The sequence below is a fragment of the Myotis nattereri genome, assembly GCF_964212035.1.
Source record: "Myotis nattereri genome assembly, chromosome: 4".
Classification (NCBI taxonomy): domain Eukaryota; kingdom Metazoa; phylum Chordata; class Mammalia; order Chiroptera; family Vespertilionidae; genus Myotis; species Myotis nattereri.
In genome coordinates, this window is record NC_138079.1 from 29,668,839 (window position 1) to 29,690,140 (window position 21,302).

Genomic DNA, 21,302 nt, shown 5'->3' on the forward strand with positions numbered 1-21,302 from the left:
CCCAGGGACAGTGGGGTGTGTGTAGGACAGGATCACAGGGCACTTAGGACAAGGTCCCGGGTAGGGCGAGGGGAAGACCAAGCAGCAGTGGTGGCGAAAGGTGGCACAGTCCTCTCCACCCCCCATCAGCGAGGCTAGGGGGCTCCTCTGGGACCCTCATATTGTCTCACTGTGAAAATCCACAGTAGGCTGACGTCAGGATGTAAAGAGCAGATAGAATGTGGGGCTGAGGCAGGGGTGGGCAAACTTTTTGACTCGAGGGCCACAATGGGTTCTTAAACTGGACCGGAGGGCTGGAACAAAAGCATGGATGGAGTGTTTGTGTGAACTAATATAAATTCAAAGTAAACATCATTACATAAAAGGGTACGGTCTTTTTTTTTTTTTTTTTTTTAGTTTTATTCATTTCAAACGGGCCGGATCTGGCCCGCGGGCCGTAGTTTGCCCATGGCTGGTTGAGGGCTCGATGGGAATGTGGGCTGGGATCATCATCCAGGAGGCAAGGCTTGGGCGGGTGGACGAGGGTGGGGGTGGCGGTCACAAAGGCCCCTAATCTGGTCTGGGAGCTTGGCTCCGCCTGCAGCCCCAACACCAGCCCCCAGTGATAACATGCTGCAGCCCAGGGGGAAGCCATCCTGAGTGAGGGGTGTGGTGGCGCCTGTCACCCAGACACTCCCACCCCAGAAGGTAGAGCCGCCTTTTAGTTCCCTGCTGTGGCCTTTGCCTCTGGCCAGAACTTATAAACAAAACCCAGGATGTGCACTGGAGCATCCTGCAACCCCTCCAAGCAGGACCCAGGTCCAAAGGGGCCTTGCGCTGCCCCACTTTCCATCAATAGCCGCTTTCTCAACTTTGTAGGCGAAGGAGCTCTGTGTGAAACCCACACTCCCAGGAGGCTTGCGCTGCGCAGCCAACCTGGTTAGAGCTGCTCAGGTGCTGTTAACAGGGGCCTCCTTCCTGAAAGGGCCCAGTGACGGCACCCGGCGTCCTGCCCAGGGGATCGATGGCCATCGCTGGTTTCCTGTGTGCACAGACCCAGAAACCACCTGTGAGTCCAAGACACCTGTCTAAAAAGGCTGGTCTCCTCATGGACTGGTGTGCCGGCCTGTCTATACCCGGTCTGTCTACATCTAGTCTGTCTACACCAGGCCCGTGCACATCTAGTCCAGCGACACCCATCTCCTATACCGGCCCTGCTTCCACTCACAGCTGCTGTGTATGTGGGACTCCTGACCCTCACAGCTGGAGGCTGAGATGTTTCTAAGGAGTGAAAACTCCTTTGTCCCAAAGCTGGTGCCCAGAGAGAAGGAGAAGGAAAAAAAAGTGGCGGTGCCTCTTTAGGTCTACGAGTCTACACACTTGGAAGAGCTCGGTGATTAATAAAAGCAACACACACTACTAATTCTGCTGAATGTAGAGATTCCCAGGCCCTGGTGAGAAGCCTCACCTGACACATAATTTTTCCAACCCGTAATTGGCACAGGAGGCCTAGCAGACACGTGAGACGCCAGCAGCTGGGGGCAGCTCTGGGGACTCCTCTATCAATGAGACTCTTTCTCTCCTGATTCCACAGCCTCCTTTTAAACCTCTCTGTTATAACGGAGCCTGGGGTGGTGACTGCTGCAGAAAGAACCCCACTTTACCCCTCTCACTCCAATGTCTGTACTCCCTAGAGCCCAGAAACAGGCACACCTGGTGCATCTAGGTCTGATGTCCAAGCCCCACCTGGACCACGCAGCCAGGACCTGGGGGTGGCCCAGGTGAGCCTCTAGGCCTTGTGGAGATGTTTCATGCTGGTGACAACACCACTGTGATCTGGCCAAAGCCTTCCTTCCCACACCAGGGAACGTCTGTCAGCTTAAAGTCCCAGGAAATCCCATGGCTGGTCCAGTTCACTTCTTCTGAGCCCCTGCCCAGGGTGACCCAGCCCTCCACTAACAGTGTAAGGGTCAGAGGACCCAAAAGGACTGACCACAGACCAGGGAGTAAGGCCAGTCCAGGGCAGGGTGAGAGCACAGACTGAGCAGACAGGCCAAGCTGGATCCAGGCCAGCTTTGCATAGACACAGGCCATAAACGTGAGCAAGGTCTCACTGGGTGGGCAGATCAGGGAAGGAGCCTTCTAGTGATTCTTTCTTCTTTCTTGCAGGGTGCCCACCCATCCCCTTTGACAGGAAGGGGCTGTATGGGCTCTCTGGAGCAGCCCACAACAGAGGGACAGAATGAGGCCAAGCAATTCGAATGAGGAACAAGCAATCCAGAATAGAGAGCCCAGCAGGCCAGGCAGGGTGTCTGTGGGACCAGGTTCCCAGGAGGAAGTGAAGATCTCTGAAGAGTCAACAGTGAGAGGGTGCTGTCCAGTGGACCCTGGAGGCTGACCCCATGGGCACCTATGGACTTCCTCACCAGGGCTGGCGCCCTCCTCCAGCAGAGAGAGCTAGGTGGGGGCTAAAGCTGGCTTTAGAGCCACTCAGCACTGATAATGAGTCCATTATCTTTAACTCCCACAGCCTGAGAGAGATGGGTCTGTGACAGCAGGTCTCAGTGGACAGCCTCAGAAAGCTGCACATTCCAACCTGCTGAGACGGTGCCTTGCACTTTGGTCTCCCTGCACGCACACGTGTGTGCACACACATACACAAACAGATGCACACACGCAGACATGCATGCACAAACATACACAGAGACAGATTCCCACATGTGTGTACACCCATACGCACAGGCACACACATGTACACACATGCTCAGAAAGTGCACGGAAACTCACCCTGCTCCTGCCTGTGCACCCCCTGGACTCAACCTCTCATTTTTTCGGCCTCACTGCTCACCCAGATCTGTTCTCAGCCCCTGTTCAACAGCAAGCATCAGAGTGAATCTCAGCACAGCTTGAAACTTGCATAGCAGTCGTGAGAAAAAACTCTCTAATTTGAAACTTATTTGTAAAGTGCAGTGCTAAATCTTCATTACCTGGGATACTAAATACTGCCTGCAGATTTTTCTTGCAAACTAAAAATAAATATATTAAAATAAATATGTAAAGTATTTAAGAACAACACCGTGTATTTAGATCTAAGTTGTTTTTTTAAAATCCCAAGAGCAAAATTTCTAAGGACTGGAACTTTCACCTGAAAAAACAGGGAGCTGGCTGTGGAGCCACCCGTTTCCTTCAAGGACCTGAACATAATTAAGAAAGAACTGCAACAGGCTATTCCCAGTGCTTTCATATTCAAACAAGGGTTCTTGACATTTTACAGCAGCTGAAAGGCAAATGCAGAGGAAGCCACTCCTTAAGCTGTGACTGCCCTTTCAGTCCCTTTCTCCCTTTTCCTGATACTTCCAGGTTAGGGTCCTGTAATGAGTGCCTCCTACCCTATTTCCCGCCCCCCCTCCCCCCGCCCCCACCAGCCCCACAACTGGACCTTCAAGCTATTTGTCAGTCAGTGACAGTGGTATTGTTAAGGTTACCAGCAGGCCTAGCAGACACAGGTCTCTAAACATCTATGGGTGTCAAGATGGCCTAAGGGCAGAATGATTCTGCCAAAGGCAGTTGCTTCCAGGAAAATTCTGGCCACTCCAGCAGATGTAACTCACCTCACACCTTCCAAAAACACTCTTGGCCTTCCTAACCAAGGTAAGGGCTTCTTTCTCAAGTTCAAAATTGCTCACTTGGCACATGGCTTCGTCTTCTTGTATGTCTTCAAAACCAGACTCTGCTTTCAGGCCCTGCATGTATACCAAGGAGTTACACAAAGGAGTGTTTACTAAACACTCAACCTGTGGGTCACAACCATCGGAAAACACATACAGCATATCAGATCTTTACATTATGATTCAAAACAGTAGCAAAATTACAGTTATGAAGTAGCAACGAAAATAATTTTATGGTTGGGGGTCATCACAACATGAGGAACTGTATTAAAGGGTCGCGGCATTAGGAAGGTTGAGAACGACTGGTTTAGAGGATTCTTAGAAGAGAGAGACAGGGAATGTTTGCCCAAGCGTCTACCACAAAGAAGGCCGGGCTCCAAAAAGAGTGTCATTATATGAACATGACTCTGAGGGACAGGAAATGCCTGGATTCCACTAAGGCACTGATCTGGCATCAGACAGAGCAAACACTGTGGTGGCTGTGTTGTTCATAGAATCCCTGCCCACTGGCATCAGGCATGGCCATGAGACAAAGAAATGCGGTGGCCGTGGCAGATGCTAGTTCTGGAATAAGCTTTTCGAGCCAGCACATGTGTCACCATTTGTTAGTCAACACCCCAGAGAGAGGCCTGAATCACTTGATGTGATGAGTGTGATGGCTGGGTAGCCTGAGTGGGTCATCACTGTGCTGGTCACCGAGACTCGGGGTCATTGGTTACTGCAGCATCACCTGCCCATCCTGACTGATGCTCTCCAGGGCCTGGAACATGGATCCAGGGGACACTGAACTCAGGCCTTCGCCCAGTAGGGCAGCCACAGCACACACCTTGGCACAGGTTACACGTCTACCGAGGAGCCCTCCTAGACTGAGCTGCCTACAGACATGTCAGTGCATCCTGAGCAGGAGCTGGTTCTCAGAGGCTTCCTGGATAGATCAAGCCCCACGAGGTAACTTGAGGAGTAGGACCTTGGGGCTCTGTCCCCCAACAGTTGGCACGGTGGCTCCAGGGTGAAAGGTCCATTTGGCATTTCTCGATCTTGTCTGTATTTCCAGACGGCTGAGACTGTTCAGAAAACAACTCAATTCTGAGTTTCCTCACCCACAGATTTTGCTTTTCCATGGTACGAATGCTTTACAGTTGTCAGGGCCAAATTAGGAGAATGCCAAAAGAAAGGAACCATTTGGGTCATTCTTCAGGGCTGTACCTTGTGTAACAGGCCCAAGAGGAGAATCTAGAAAATAATGTCTTCAAATATAACCCTGAAAACATCTTCTCTGAGTTTATACAAAACTTACTAAATATGAAACATACAGCCACCTGACTTCAGCAACTTAAAGCTGGTGTGCGGATTACAGTGGATTATGGGGTGCCAGGGATCACTGACAATGAAAATCCGTTAACAGTGCTAAACACTGAGCCCAGCCAGTCTCCACCGGCCAGCGTGTTAGAACAACTCCCCTTTGCAATCTTATGCCCAGAACCGTGCTGGGATGGTTGCCAGAGGGGCTTCTTTCAAGTTTATGAGCAGACTGAGGCAGTACTGCAACTTTCTTTTCTTTTCTCCCTCCTCAGATGCTCAGATCCACCTGGAGCAAGGACTTGCCAGGTGGCTTATGCCCCAATTTATTTTTAAACTGATCTCAAGTTCTTCCTTCTATCCCAGCTGCCCAGACTAAACTTCCTGTTGTGGAACTGGCAGGTGCAGCTGGGGTTAGACTGGTTTTTGTTTGTTTGTTTTAAATATAATTTTAATTAATTTCAGAAAGGAAGAGGGAGAAATAGGAACATCAACGATGAGAGAGAATCATTGATCAGCTGCCTCCTGCACGCCCTCTACTGGGGATCGGGCCTGCAACCCGGGCATGTGCCCTTGACCAGAATCAAACCCGGGACTCTTCAGTCCACAGGCCAACGCTCTACCCACTGAGCCAAACCAGCTAGGGCTAGACCAGTGATGGCGAACCTTTTGATCTCGGCGTGGCAACACTTTGAAAAACCCTAACTTAACTCTGGTGCTGTGTCACATATAGAAATTTTTTGATATTTGCAACCATAGTAAAACAAAGACTTATATTTTTGGTATTTATTTTATACATTTAAATGCCATTTAACCAAGAAAAATCAACCAAAAAAATGAGTTCGCATGTCACCTCTGACACGCGTGTCATAGGTTCGCCATCACTGGTCTGGACTGTTCTTTTTTTATTGTGGTTGCTTGTTTTTAATTTAATAAAGTTTTATTTTTCAAAATGTACAGCTGGTGGGACCTGTTGTTCACACATCTTCACCAGTAGCTGGGGCATCCCCACCCTTGGTGTTTCTGGTGTAAATTACGTGAGCTCTGTGCTTTGAAACTAGTGTAATGAGTCCTTTACTAAGGAGCTCCTGTAGGGCTGCCCTGGCCAAGGAACCACGGACCTTCAGTCTCTCAGAGACAACCGCTGGGTTTATGAGCTTATAGTTGGGAACTTCTTACAGAGCTTGTCAGGTGTTGCTTTGTCAAACAAGACTAGGTTGTTGAGCTTGTCCCGAACTTTGCCTTTGGACCACTTCTTCATTTTGGCCTTGCCCCAGATTTGTTCCCTGGGTCTTTGTCTTTCTTGGCCAACCTTCCAGCATCTTTCTTCTTCTTCTCCTTGGGCAGCACAGAGAAACTCAAAGAGCAGCTGCTACTACTGCAGCCTCAATAGGATGAATGGGTTAGGCCAGTGGTTGGCAAACTCATTAGTCAACAGAGCCAAATATCAACAGTACGACGATTGAAATTTCTTTTGAGAGCCAAATTTTTTAAACTTAAACTATATAGGTAGGTACATTGTTATTAACTTAATTAGGGTACTCCTAAGGCTTAGGAAGAGCCACACTCAAGGGGCCAAAGAGCCACATGTGGCTCGTGAGCTGCAGTTTGCCAACCACGGGGTTAGGCTCTTCTGAAGGAAGAACTCGGACCCTCCCAGGCGGCCATCAGGTCATCCACATACTGCCCACCATGTGGCCTCTGAACCTCCAAACTGTAATGCCACATCCACCATAGAGGTAACTGAGGGCACTTCACAGTTTACCACCACATTCACACATTTAACTTCTACGACTGGCAAAGCAACCCAGCCCCACAACTCTACATTAACTCTGCAATTACATCATCAGCCATTCTATCAAACCTACCTCCACAGAGAATGGGCCTTGACCTGATGGGGTTTTATCTCCTGGTGAATCTGCCTGTACCTGGCACACTCAGGATCTTCCTCTGGCTGTTCTTTGGAAAAGCTGCCTCAGGATCTCACCTGGATGTGTGGGGCACCCTGTGTCACCCCAGGTCTGTCCTTGCCACTCTCTACGAAATGCTCAGCAGTCGGCAATCTATGACCCAGTGGTTGAAATATAAACAAAAAAGAACACTAGTTTGTGGCATGAAAATTATGTGAAATTCAAATTTCAGTGTCCATAAAGTTTTATTGGCACACAGACACCCTCAGCCTATGGCTGCTTTTGTGCTATAAAAGGAGAGTTGAGTAGTTGTAATCAAGACCATGTAACCCTTCAAAGCCTAAAATACTGTCTGGCCTTTCACAGAAAATCTGCTGGCCCCACTCTCAGGGAGGGAATTCCTGTCAGGCAGCCGAGGGGCAGCCCCACCCACCTTCTCATCTGTTGCCCCCCCATGGTGTGGAGCTTGGCTCAGCATGACTGCAGTTCTGGGTGAAGGCGTGGAGAAGGGAGGGCTCTGCTCACACCATTCTTTTTTTTTTTTTAATTGTTTTTTTACAGAGAGGAAGGGAGAGGGAAAGAGAGTTAGAAACATCGATGAGAGAGAAGCATCGATCAGCTGCCTCCTGCACACCTGCTACCGGGGATGTGCCCGCAACCAAGGTACATGCCCTTGACTGGAATCGAACCCGGGATCCTTCAGTCCACAGGCCAATGCTCTATCCACTGAGCCAAACCAGTCAGGGCTGCTCACACCATTCTAATTCAACATTCAAGTTTCAACTAATTGTCAGTGACATGTGACCCTTCATGATTCAGCCTAGGACAGCTCTGCTCCGTGTGCTCTGAGGCTGGGCAAGTCGATGGTCCCAGCCTGCGATGGAGGGCATGGCCACCATGGTTCTGACTGTTGGGGCTCGCTCATTTTTACTCATGGTCAAGGAAATGGAAAGTGTCTAAAGCAGTCATTTAAAGTCTGTTATCCTTTTTTTTTTTTTTTTTGTATTTGAAAGCCTAATAAGCTACAGGAGAGTTCCCAAACGGGGGTGGGAGAGGGGGGCTATGAAAGTCTTGGGGTGTCCCTATTGTGTGGCATGTTAGGGAATGATGGCTGAATATGGGAAGTGGAGCACAACCCTCGCCACCTGTTGTAGGATCACTTGGTCTGTACACAGGACAAAAGCAGCTGCAGGAACTTTTTAACTCCCAGACCAAGGCCTGCCGTGGGCACAGGAGCCCATCACGCCAGCAGCGACCAGGAAGTGACTCCATCTTACAGTTCACTTGCCGATCCTGCAGTGGTTGGTCAATAGACCCAGTCCTGCTCTCAGCAGACAGAAGACAGAGCTGGCAAGATGAGAAACAGGCCACAGGGCCCAAGGGGGTCCGAATGGACGTGCCAATGAAGAGGAGGCTGGCTAGGCAGTGGCAGTGTCCCCAGGGCCGAAGGCAAAGGTGATGGTGGTGGGGGTGGCGGGATGATGACACCACATGTAAATGTCACCTGGAGTTCTATAGTACAAAGTCCCCAAGATTTCTGCACATCTGGTTTCTTCACTTGTAAAACAGGAAAATTACTAAAATAGAATTCATCAATTATTCCACCATGGTAACAATTTATTTTATTTCAAAAGGACTTTAAAGCTTTTTTTTATATATATATATATATTATTGATTTTTTACAGAGAGGAAGGGAGAGGGATAGAGAGTCAGAAACATCGATGAGAGAGATACATCGATCAGCTGCCTCCTGCACATCCCCCAGTGGGGATGTGCCCGCAACCCAGGTACACGCCCTTGACCGGAATCGAACCTGGGACCCTTCAGTCCGCAGGCCGACGGACTGAGCCAAACCGGTTTCGGCAGCTTTTTTTTTTTTTTTTTTTTTTAATACAAAAGGCAAATTGACAATGAGATGTTGGTTTTCAAGGATTTTGGCCGACTTTAATTCTTTTAGTTCTTTGAAGGTATTTGATAAAAGTGTACAAGACTGTTATTAACCACAATCAGCCCAGACTGGGTTTCTCCTGTCGAATGTAATTTCAGCTGGAAGTAAGAGTTCTGTCTGTTCCAAACCATGGCCGGACCATAAAGATTATATCAATTTAAAACATCTCCTGTACTACTAATTACACCAAACTTAACTTTCTGCACTGGGCCGTCCATCAAGGCCTGGTCTATTCTTTGCTGCTTCATTTACCTGAAAAGCCCTTGGTCAGGAAAGGAAAGTGCTCTTGATATGTGTCAGTGCAATGAGATGTATAGTTTCTCAAGCATAAAGAGCAAAACTTATTCTCATCCTCCAAGTGTTCTGTTGTCCTTTTTGGTTCACATCACTGTTAAAATGAGCCACAACAAACCACTTCAAAAACAGACTAAGTTCCCTTTTGTCTGAGTCCAGCTGCTTTGCCAGCGTCTGCCTAGCATCCGGTCTTCAGCCAGCACACCTGGCGTCCCCACACCTTTCCCATGCAATTTCCAACAGAGAAACAACGAATTCCAGTTGATATTCTTGTGGGAGGGTTGAAACTAATTTTTCTAAATTGTAGATCTGACAGCAGATTCCACCGAAATCACCAATTACAGGTGTGATCCTCCCCCACCCCCAACACACACTCTTTCAGATTACATGCCAACATATATAAAAAGGGCGTAGGTACAAAAACATTGAGTGGGGGTGTGACACTGTATATCTGCACTGCTAGTTTAAAAATGTCACCTAATATCTTTCCTAAGCATTCTGTGGACAGGGGTCCCGGCCACAGCTGGGATGTTACAGCTGTGACTAAAGTCAGGAATCGATCTGATTTGGGGTTCTTCAAAATGGGAGTACAGGAATCCTAGAAAAGTCCCTCTCAGACTGGCAGTGTTTCTCTGCTTAATGGTGCCTTTAAGGTACCTGGTACCAAGGTCCTAATTTGATTTTAACAATTAAGGTAAGGAGGACCCAATGTATGGCATTAATGGAAAGCACAGATGGGCATGCACTTTAAATTACCCATGATGCCTGTGCTTTTCCTAAAGGACCTCATGCTTTCGACTTAATCGTTCATTTTGGTGGGACAAGTGATGACTGCTGACCCTGGGCTGAGGTTGTCTGGGAATTGGTGCTGGACCTGGACTGAAGCACCTTTTGTTTTTTTCCAGAAGGAGGATGGAGTGAAGGCTTCAAAATTGCATGTCTGGCTGGGAAAGCTGTGCAGGAACACCTCAGGAGGTAGTATGGGAGTGCAGGAAGTGGCAGATGGTAAAGCACAATTTAAGGTATTTTATGGAAAATGCAAACTCTATACACATGATAATAACCAAAAGTTATTCTAATGAGAAACCTATGATGTATGTACTTGGAGTGCTAGGTAGTCCTTTGCATGGCCTCCCTGCCCAGGAAAGCCACCAGGCAAAGGCAGGCCTGGCACGTAGGCTGCACATAATGTGGGTAGGCTCCTGACATTTCCAATGTGGGGCACAAAGAGGGACCGAGAAAGACATGCGCAAAAAAACTGTTGGGGATCCTGAGTCTAAAGATGAAGCCAGAAAACCTGGAGCCCAAACCCACACTCAGAATGGGCATGGCAGGAAGCTTACCAACTGTTGGTATTCCAGAACAGGGGAACTCTGATGCAAGTAAGCAAAACACACATGGAGGAAAGGTGTTGGTGAAAACTGGAAAACCACTGACAGGAGGTGTATGCCCAGGGGCGGCCAGGCTCAGTGTACAGGCGGCCTGGACCTGGCAGAGACCTAAGAGTGGGCTGGCTTGTGAGGACAGAGGGGATGTCCACATCTGCTGGGGGCTGGCTGAATGCTGTGTAGTTGGCATGTCTGCACAGCATGGCTCTGAAGTGCTCCCACCGGAATTACAGCACCTAGCTTTGGAAGGGACTACAGAGACACCCAGTTTATGAGCACCCCCATCTACAGTTGGGACCAACCTTTACGGTTTACAATGCAGCACCAGGAGGAAAAGATGCCCCAAGTCACAGGGTTCCCCAGACAATTTGGGTTTTTCAACTGTGATCCTGGCATTACCTCTCTTTTCCCCCTTCAAAGTGTTCAAATTTGGACAATAAATAATATGACCACTCTGCTTATAAGATGTGGGCTTTCTTGAGCCCATAAGGTGGTAGTTTCAGCTCAAGTGACCACAGGTTAATTACCCCGTATTTTCACAATTTGCTTCTCTCCCAACTGGTCTAACCTTTGAATGAAGGGTGGGAGGCAAATGCCAATAGAGATGATTGAGAGGTAGAAGTGAGTAGAAGTGAAGGTGAGTGAAGAGTCAGGGTAAATGAGGGTAGAGGTGAGTGAGGGTGGAGGTGAGTGGGGAGGAGGTGGGTGAATGAGGGCAGAAGTGGGTAAGGGTGGAGGTGAGTGAGTGGTACAGCTGAGGGAGGGTGTCCTTGAGAAAAGATGGAGGTAAGAGGGAGGTGAGGGAGGGTGGAGGTGCATGAGAGGTGCATAAACCTACTGGCTGGGATTTTAAGGTTTCTCTGTGATGATGATAATAGCAACCTTAATGCCTCAATTAAGAAATTGAATAAAGAAATTTCATACAGCCACTTAAAATGAATGCAGATCTGTATAAAATGAGTGGCATCCATGACACAGTAAATGAAAAAAGCAGGTTATTAAATAGCATGTAGAGTGTGATCCCATTGTTAACAATGAAATATATTCACATGTACATAGAAAAAGCATGAATGGATCTACCTCATAATATGCAATTGAACTCTGAATAACAGATTTAGCATATCACTTTCTGTATTACTTGATTTATTTTTTCTCCTCTTCTTTCCCAGTGAAATGAGCATGCATTAGTTTAATAATTAGAAGAAATTTTCTGTCATCATTTTGAAAAATTAAATGCCTTGGAAAGAAAATGAAATTAAACATTCTACCATCGTCACCATCTTCATGGATTTGTGTTTGTATCTTTGCGATTGTGATTAGGAGATAGTCTAAAGACTGAGCACACCAAAGGGATATTCCTGTGGGTATTTCTAAGCATACCTTTTGCCACCTGCATAGATACTCAATGCATTCCTTAATACATCACACCATACACTGTAGTTGAACGAATAAACACTGAAAAGTGAGACTGACAAGCAAAATATTGCAAAAGATGAACAGTTTCATAAGGACTGGAAGAAGTCATAACAATGGAAAATAATAACTTCCAATTTCTTCTTCTTAGATTTGGATTAACTTGTGTTCAAGGTGATTCAATGGATCCTAGAATCAAGGCAGAGCAGGACAGGGGCTAAGTCACTGTGAGCAAAGTCCCCAAAAGGTGTTTCCCATTAGCTTGTCTACACCATATCTCTCCTCTTCACCATTGTTGCCTTTGGTGGCTGTCACAGATAGGAGGGCTGAATGATGCTTCCCCAGAGCACACACCATTGCTTTTTTGTCCGTTGCTTGTGCACTATAATAGGACTTTCCTCTAGAGATACGGAACAGATTACTGGTTCTAAGACAGGTTTCCCAACCTCCAACCTGGCTTTGATGACTTTAACCATGATTCAGGGGAATTTGCTCTTGGTCCATATAAGACAATGCCAATTCAGGGACCATTCCAAATTTAGCAATTGGATGTCACTCATACGAGAGGAAGGTTGGGATGCAAGAAGGCAAGACACCTAGATTAGCAGGAAGGCTGAACAGATTTGTCCTGACAGCTGCAATAGGTGCCTCAGTAGCCATGTGACAAATAGGAATGATCTAGCATTGGACATTAAAAGAAAATCAAACAAACATTCAGTGATCACCTACTCTGGTCCTCAGCAGGCAGAGTGTGAGGCAAACAGAGGCACTGCTGGTGACCTTCTGGGCACCACAGCCCGTCTGTTCTCATGCCCCTGAGAGGCAGAGATGCACCAGCAGCAACCCCATAGGCCTTCTTGGGAGCCACATTCAACCTGGATGTCAGGTAAACCAACAGACTAAAGAACAAAACACAAAGGCGGTCCTCAACCTAAACCTGGTTGGCTGCTGAAGGTGTTTTGGCAGAGCCTGGCTTCCCTGTTGTTCCTTCTGTAGCCTCTGGCCTGAATTCCTTCCTTGCTGCTAGCAGCTTATTTCAGCTCTAGCACAAAAGTTTTACCAGGAAAGTGTTTAGATCCCACGGAGAAGGAGGGACTGAATGTTCATTCTAAAGGGACAAACACAGTCAATTTAGGGGCTTAATTTCAGCCCTTACATGTGAACATCAAGCCAGGAGCTTTGGAGCAGAGCCTTTGGGCAATTTTTTCCTTGAGATCCATAGGGAGCTAAAATGGGGGGAAGAGAGGGATGGTGAAGAAATTAAAAAGATGAGCAGGTCTAACGGCCTGGTGACTACTTAGCCTAGTGGTCGGCAAACCGCGGCTCGTGAGCCACATGCGGCTCTTTGGCCCCTTGGGTGTGGCTCTTCCACAAAATACCACAGGCGGGCGCGCACGTACAGTGCGATTGAAACTTTGTGGCCCATGCGCAGAAGTTGGTTTTCGGAAAGGAGATAGACGAAACAAGTATACAAGACAAGTGTGGATGGGAGAGTTGGAAGGGGTCAACCTCAGCGAACATACCTCAATCAGATTGAGGATGTTTTTAGCAAAGGCCAGCTTAGGAGTACCCTAATTAAGTTAATAACAATGAACCAACCTATATAGTTTAAGTTTAAAAAATTTGGCTCTCAAAAGAAATTTCAATCATTGTACTGTTGATATTTGGCTCTGTTGACTAATGAGTTTGCCGACCACTGATCTAGACGAGCCTCAACTGGGCTGACTGGCCACTTCAAGTCTTTGCCACGTAACTGTTCCATGTCAGTAGGCTACCTCAGGAAATGTTCTCATGGAGATGACAGAAACACAAGAAAGAGCAAGGCCTCTTGAGTGGTAGACTTAGAAGCACCATACTTGCAATTCTGCTTCATTCTATTACCCAAAGCCAGGCGCATGGTCAAGTCCAGAGACAGAGGCAGAGGACACTTCAAAGTTAAATGCCCAAGGGGGTGGATGCAGAGAGGGTAAAAGATCATTCAACTCATCAGCAAGACCTATCAATTCTACCTTAGAAATACTTTCCACACCTGTCCAATACTCCTTCTATCTTTTGCTACCACCACTTCAGTTCACCATGATCTCTCTTACCTATCACCACCTGACTGCTCTGTCCAAATCTTTCTTGTCCATTCCTTCTCAGACCATTCTCAATGCAGCAACGAGAATAAACTTAAAAAGAAAACCTGCTCTGACCACTCATTTAATTAAGTCTGCCAAATGGTTTCCTATTGTTCTCAGGATAAAGGTGAAAATCCTGACTAAGGCCTGAATTGTTTTAAATTTTCAATTGAGGGGTTATTTTAAAGCAAATAGGTGAACTTGGTGAAAGGGAGAAAGAGAGTGAAGAGGGAGTGTGGGAAAGAGAGGCTTTGTAATGACTTCCACGTGAGGACAGCCTGGGACCCCCCTTTCTCCAACCTCATCTCCTTCTATCCTTTCTTTCACTTTATGGTTGGAACGCATCATAATTCCCCAAGTTGTACACTATTTCAAGCCTCTAGGGCAGGGATGGGCAAACTTTTTGACTCGAGGGCCACAATGGGTTCTTAAACTGGACCGGAGGGCCGGAACAAAAGCATGGATGGAGTGTTTGTGTGAACTAATATAAATTCAAAGTAAACATCATTACATAAAAGAGTATGGTCTTTTTTTTTTTTTTTTAGTTTTATTCATTTCAAACGGGCCGTAGTTTGCCCACGGCTGCTCTAGGGTCTTACTTGGACTTCTCTGTGTCCATGTAGATTTCTTTATCCCTCCTTTTGGTACGGATTCAAAACCCTCTGCCTTTCTCCTTTCCTTCTTCTAGGGAAGAGAGGAGAAGAGCCCTGAGTGGTCTGGCTCAGTGGACAGAGTGTCAGCCTGCAGACTCAAGGGTCCCAGGTTTGGTTCTGGTCAAGGGTATGTACTCCAGGAGAGTCTTTCTAATTACCTTTTCCTGTCTGTGCCAGGTCCTCTCCCCTGGGGCCCAGTGCTATCCTGTGCTTATCTCTGTCATGGTTCTAGTCATATTGGATGGAAACAATCACTCTGATCCTCTTTTCTAATTACAGTGCTTCTCAACCTTCCTAATGCCGTCACCCTTTAATTCGGCTGCTCAGGCAATAACAGTTAATGGTGCTTGCTATAGCGACATGATAATCCATTTACCAGAGATCTATTCAGTACATAACCCTATACTGTATACTTTATGAATCAATAAAAAAAATTACAATTTGTAATTGTAAACCTGTGTTTTCTATCAAAATTACTTCTTGCGTGAATTTTGGGACACCCTTATTTCGTAGGCTCAGGCTGAGTCATGTATCAATCCCAGATCCAATCACTGTGGAGACCATGAGAGGTCTCGAATGAGTCAAGTGCTCTTCTTATTCCATTATAAAAGTCAAGAAGACAGGGTCAAGTAAGAGAATGGCTGCTTCCAGACAAATCACATGACTGCGTTTTTGCTTTATGTGTAGGTGTGAGAGGAAGGTGGGGGAAAGAAAAAGGATTCCCCAGAGAAAGGGGTGAGTTATTAAGGGTATTTTCAACGAGAAGTTTACTGGGAACCAACAATCCACCTACTTATGTCCAGCAAAAAGATTAATAAAATCGACATATATATAATCCAACTCAGAACCTTTCTTTCCAAGCTGTTCATCCACCCTATTTCTGTTAAGAGAACCCCATATTCTCAGAATCTAAGGGCTGACTTTTTCACAAGAAGGACATAATGTCACCTTCCTCTCCCTTTCAACATGATTTTCCTCCTCTACTGGCAGGTCTAAGCAGTCTTCTCCCTCCCACCCCACCGTCAGAGTTTCATAAAGTCTTAGTAGATTAGCATTTCAGAAGGGAAGCTCATTCTTACAGGTGAGAGGAGATCCCAGTTCCTTCTAATTCAACCAGTCACACTGGAGTTGCAACAGGTGGGTCATTCCAAAAAGAAAAAGGGAAAAGAACAAGAGAAAGAACCATTCTTTTAAGGTTTTGTTTCTCCAATTGCTACCCATTCCCACTGAACCCTCTACCATCCATCTACCCTGTTGTTTGTCTTTGACCATCAGTGAGAGACTCCATCTAGAAGGAGTACCTCAGGGGAGGGGGCATTGCACTCTTTGTTTCTAATAGTTACACTGTGCATTTAACACATTACAGTCCCTGTAGAGTGGGTACAGTCAATGGTGAAGTAAAGGGGCAGGGAAAACTTCAGAGAAAAGCACAGCAAAATACTAGTGTTCTGAAAGAACTGCAATAATAAATTAGAGATTAGGATGAGATAATAAGTAGTCAATATACCCATCTCTCTCCCAATATTCTCTCCTGATGTTCTCACCATCTTTTAATGTAAATAAACATGTACACGTGGTTATGCTAGGGTGAGGTGATAGTAGTATACAGGTGTGACAACTCATCCGAGAGGTTTTTGAGCCTGAGTCTGAGATACAACTGTTAAATTGGCTTTGCAGAGAAGAAATCTAAGAGGATGAGGTCAAAGGAATGGGATGGAAAACATACACATGGTGCAACCTGCTCTCTGGAAAAGGACTATTAAGCGAAGACTTTCTTCCAGACCGAGGCTGACCAGAGATGCCTTTTAGTCCACAGGGAGCTATCCTGTTATTCTTTCAAAGTTTGAGAAGGCTTATCAGCAGCTAGGCACACATAACCTTATTCCCTGTCTCTTCTCCCCAGTTTTCTCAGGGGAATATTTCTGAATATTAGAGACATGGAAAAAAATGACATATTCTCCTTTTCTCTCTCCTCATGTAGGGATTTCACAATTTAACTACAGGGGCCCTCTGGAATTCTTTCTCTCTCAATGATCAACAAGAGGCAAATGTGAGTGCTTTAACCTCAAACACTGGTCTCAGCTGAATCTACCAGAAAGAAAAAGGTGTAAGAGTGAACTTTGTCCTATCACAATACTTTGGATCTTCACCCAAAACCAATACTTCCATCCTTGGAACACATCATAATTCCCGAACTTGTACACTATGTCAAGCCTCTGGGGTCTTACCTGGACTGCTCTGTGTCCAAGTAGAGTTGTTTTTCCCTCCATTTGGTGCGGATTCCAAACCCTCTGCCTTATGCCCCGCCCAAAAAAAAAGAGAGAGGAGAAGAGTGCAGATTGGTTTGGCTCAGTGGGTAGAGCGTTAGCCTGTGGATTGAAGGGTCACACGTTCGATTCCAGTGAGAGAGAGAGAGAGAGAGAGAGAGAGAGAGAGAGAGAGAGATTGATTGATTGATTTTTGTTGTTAATCCTCATCCCGAAGATATTTTTCCATTGATATTCAGAGAGAGTAGAAGGGAGGGAAGCTCCAACCACTGAAACCATACTGGCCAGGGTTGAGTGAGGAATTTTTATTAGTCACTAGTAAATTATTTGACCTGTGAACCCTTTCAGAACAGTGTGTCAACTGCAGAAGGCATGATCAGGCTTGCTGAACTCTCACAAGGATCTGGCAGGAATTCCGTAAATAATGGCAGCAAATACAGAGTGATGGTGGAACACAGTGCAGAGATGTGTGGACATGGGCAAGTTGTGAGGATGTAGAGATCACGTGCCTGCATCCAGGGACATTTGGGGAAACAGAGGTGTGTGCTTAGAACATGCACCTGGGTTTTCTGGTCAGTGCTGTCCAAAGCCCCTCTCCTCCCAGGGCGGGGGTGCTGTTCTCCCATCTCACATGCTGATTCACCAACAGTATTTAAATTTAAAACCAATGAGCACTGAGAAAGGTGTTGTCTATGAACAAAGTCTGGGGAGGAAAACTGAGAATGAAGCACTCAAATTAGAAATGAAGAAGTAAAACTGTCTCTTTTTGCAGATGATCTTATATATAGAAAATCCCAAAGAATCTACAAAAAAACCTACTAGGGCTAATAAATGGATTCAGCAAAGTTGCAGGGTATGTGTTTGACAGTAGGTTCAGGTAGAGGGGGTGCCTAGGCAGGACTGATACCCTGTGTTCTACTCGGCCATGTGAAGAGACCCATGCTGGCTGCCGGTGGTCATGGGGAACAGCCAGATGAGATCAACCAGATGCACTGATTTTGAGGCTTTGTGTTCATATTGCCCTTGGCCCCTTCTCAATCGACTTCCCAATGTCCTTGCCTTGGAGCTTGAGGTCGATGGCTCTCTCAAATTTGCTCAGAAGCTGATTATTAGAAATGGCCTGTCCATTCTTATAGTCTGCAATGACCTGTGGCTTCTCATTGATTTTCATCCCTAGATCCTTCTGCATCAGTCCCTGGCCCTGTGGATCACCCTGCCGACCTCCAGGGCCACCCAGTTGTGGTGCAGCTCCTCAGTCTCCTGGTCCGGCTTGGCATGTTCTTGGTGATCGAATGCTGTTTGTTCTGGCCGGCAGCCCATTTTGTGGAAGTTTCCACATCTCCTCTTCTCTGAGCCACTAAGATGGCCTGCCTGGACTTGGCATGTGCAGCTCTGGGGCCCTTCCTGTGCAGCATCTTCACTGTGTCCCCGTTGCTCTCAGCCATAGTAGGGCGGGCAGGTCCAGTGGCTCTGTGGCAGCTCCATGTTACATGTATTTTAACACAATTCAAAGAGTCACATAGTGTATGATTCCATTTACATGAAATATTCAGAGTAGATAAATCCACAGACAGAGAGCACATTAGTGCTGGGAAAGGGTGGAATCGGGGGAAACTGCTTAATAGGTGTGGGGGTTTACTTTGAGGTGACATAAATGTTCTGAAACTAGATAGGGGTGGTTTCGCAGCATTGTAAATGTTACTAAATGCCACTACACTGTTTGCTCTAAAATGGTTAATTTTGCCGAAACCGGTTTGGCTCAGTGGATAGAGCGTCGGCCTGCGGACTGAGGGGTCCCGGGTTCGATTCCGGTCAAGGGCATGTACCTGGGTTGCGGGCACATCCCCAGTGGGGGATGTGCAGGAGGCAGCTGATCGATGTTTCTCTCTCATCGATGTTTCTAACTCTCTATCTCTCTCCCTTCCTCTCTGTAAAAAATCAATAAAATATATTTAAAAAAAAATAAAATGGTTAATTTTATGTTATGTGAATTTCACCTTATAAATTATTTTTTTAAATTATTTATAGTACCTTCCAGAAATTGTGCTAAGATCTTTTTCCTCCTTTGCTGCTGTTGCTCTCTGTACCCAACCCTTGTACATGCTTTTCCTATGTAACGTTGTGCTTTGGGGACAGGTCACATTAGTCTCCGAGGATAGTCAGCACATGGCACTGGCCACTGTGAGTCTCTGTGCTACAGTCAAGGATGGTAGAGTCTCTGGACACACAAATGTCAGTTTGAGAATGAAATGCTCACACCTTTGCCCACTGTGGTGCTCCACACTGACCAAATGCTTGCTCCAATTAGGTTTTCTGTCTTTATCTTTTAAATATATTTTTATTGATTTCAGAGAGAGAGAGAGAGAGAGATAGAAACATCAATGAGAATCATCAATCCGCTGCTTCTTGCATGTGCCCTGACCAGGAATCCAACTGTGACCTCCTGGTTCAAAAGTCAGTGCTCAACCACTGGGTCACACCGGATTAGTCTCTGAATAATCCAGAAGAAAAGCTCTGAGACCTTGGAACCAAGTAGAGTTCATGGCCTATTGATTTGGGCACTTTCACAAGACATTTCTTTTTTTAAAATTGATGATTATGTTGTTCGAAACTGCACATAATTGCAATTATAATCCCTCTTCTCAGTTGATATCTTTGAATACAAAAATGCCTTGAAGATAACTTCATTGAATATTTTTCCTTAAGTGATTTGACAACAAATTAAAACTTAATCCTCTTTACCTCTTATTTGAGGTAAAATCTCTCTCTATATAGAATCACAGAATAGCAGCTAACATTTTTCAAGTACTGCAGATGCTCTTCTAAGCATATGGTAATGCTGTTTTCATCCCCATTCTAAAGATGGTGAGTGGAGGGGCTTGCCTGCTCACCCACTCATGGGGAAACCAGGGTTGAACCCAGGCCCCTCCAGCTGCACAGCCTACATCCAAACCACTGAGCCACTGCCTCTGTACCACACTGCCCTTTGTTTCATTCTAGCAGGGACAGAGTCAAGAGCTCTCAGAAACTCTTGAAATTCCAACCCCTTCACTCTCCAGGCAAAGTCACCTGATGGCCACAGCTCATTACAGGTCAAAGAGTTTGTACTAAGCCAAACCACATCTCCTCCACTTGACAATGAAGGGAGGGGTCATCCTCCTAGCTGCCCTTTCCATTCATTTGAAATTAATTCAGGCATTTCTTTTCTGCTCTGTTCACCATCATCCCCACCCCCAAAACACACACACAAAGCACACTCATTACGTCACACCAGGGTTTACCGAGCCTTTCTCTGTAATTGTCTTGGGTCGGCTTTGACTATATCCCACTTAGACAAACAAGGTTTCCCTGGCTGCTCCCTCAGGTCCCACAGGGCAGGCTCTGCATCTGTGTGGCCCAGAAAAATTGGGGGCTGGACAGAAGAGTGAAAGTGGGCTTTAGAAGAGGGGGAAGGGTCACCATCATGTGACACCTACTGTGTGCCATGCACTATTCCAGGCATCAGAGAAACAAGGAGAATGAAACAAAGCCTGGGAGACAAGCAATTAAGGAGAGCCAGACACTGGTGATTTTTAGACCCTCGTATGGAGAAGACCCACATATGGAGAAACCAAGCAGGAAAGGGGCTGGGCGGGGGAGGTGTGAGGGTGATGCCTACCAGGATTGGGGGTCCCTGGGTCAGGGGGCTGTGCGCAGGTGAGGTACATCTACTTATTACCTGGCTGACTTGACCAATTCTAGTGTAGAACTTGAAATTAGCTAATTCCTAACTGTTGTTGCATTAGATTTAACCCCATTCCTCAGTCTCAGAAACATAAGTAGTTTTAAAGTGACGTAAAAGAAATTCACCACAAGGTATCTTTTGCACAATCTGATTTTCTGAGTTGGGGAAAATTCTGTTAGGTCAGACACTTGTCTAAAAGTATCTGAATGCTCTGTGTTTGAGAATTTGGGCCCAGATGTGAACAGAGACACCTGGAAAGGTGTCCCAGATATCAGGACAGAGGCAGCTTTTAACTTGAGGACGTTTAGCTAAATGATGAACTGAGTTTCCTATCCAGAAGCATCTACAGATCCAATTTTAAATTAGACCCTCTGGTGCTCCAAGAGGTACTGGGGCCATGTGTTATTCCTATACACGATGCATGGACTGAAGCTCAGAGAGGCTGAACTACTGGGCCAAAGACCAACAGCTAACACAGGGTGGATGTGGATGCACACCCAATCTCTAAGACCCCAGGCATGTTCTCTGGTGCCTCTTTCCCTCTCCACAGGCACCTGTTCTCCTGGCCCTTTGTAAGGTACATAGTGAAGGTGGGATGCCGTCTCCTCACAGAACTCCAGATTCCCCACAAACCCCAGG

At 46.4% G+C, this 21,302-nt stretch overlaps 1 protein-coding gene and 2 pseudogenes across 3 annotated transcripts in view; all 3 read right to left on the reverse strand.

Moving 5' to 3' along the window:
* Positions 1-4,768, reverse strand: part of PLEKHG4B (pleckstrin homology and RhoGEF domain containing G4B) — a gene marked incomplete at both ends in the record, with an annotated part of 52,809 nt that extends 48,041 nt beyond the window's left edge. Inside the window, 2 exons of the mRNA XM_081089682.1 lie at positions 3,591-3,773; positions 4,748-4,768. Of these exons, the coding sequence (XP_080945808.1) occupies positions 3,591-3,773; positions 4,748-4,768 (204 nt within the window). The remainder of the gene's footprint in view (positions 1-3,590; positions 3,774-4,747) is intronic.
* A 1,155-nt stretch (positions 4,769-5,923) lies between these two features.
* Positions 5,924-9,888, reverse strand: LOC308518123 (small ribosomal subunit protein eS25-like; annotated as a pseudogene). The gene is made up of 2 exons: positions 9,855-9,888; positions 5,924-6,331 (listed from the first exon to the last, which is right to left on the reverse strand). The product of its transcript is annotated as a small ribosomal subunit protein eS25-like (transcript).
* Positions 9,889-17,951: 8,063 nt separating this feature from the next.
* On the reverse strand, positions 17,952-18,384 carry LOC308518124 (endothelial differentiation-related factor 1-like; annotated as a pseudogene). Its single transcript has one exon. The product of its transcript is annotated as an endothelial differentiation-related factor 1-like (transcript).
* Positions 18,385-21,302: the final 2,918 nt, after the last annotated feature.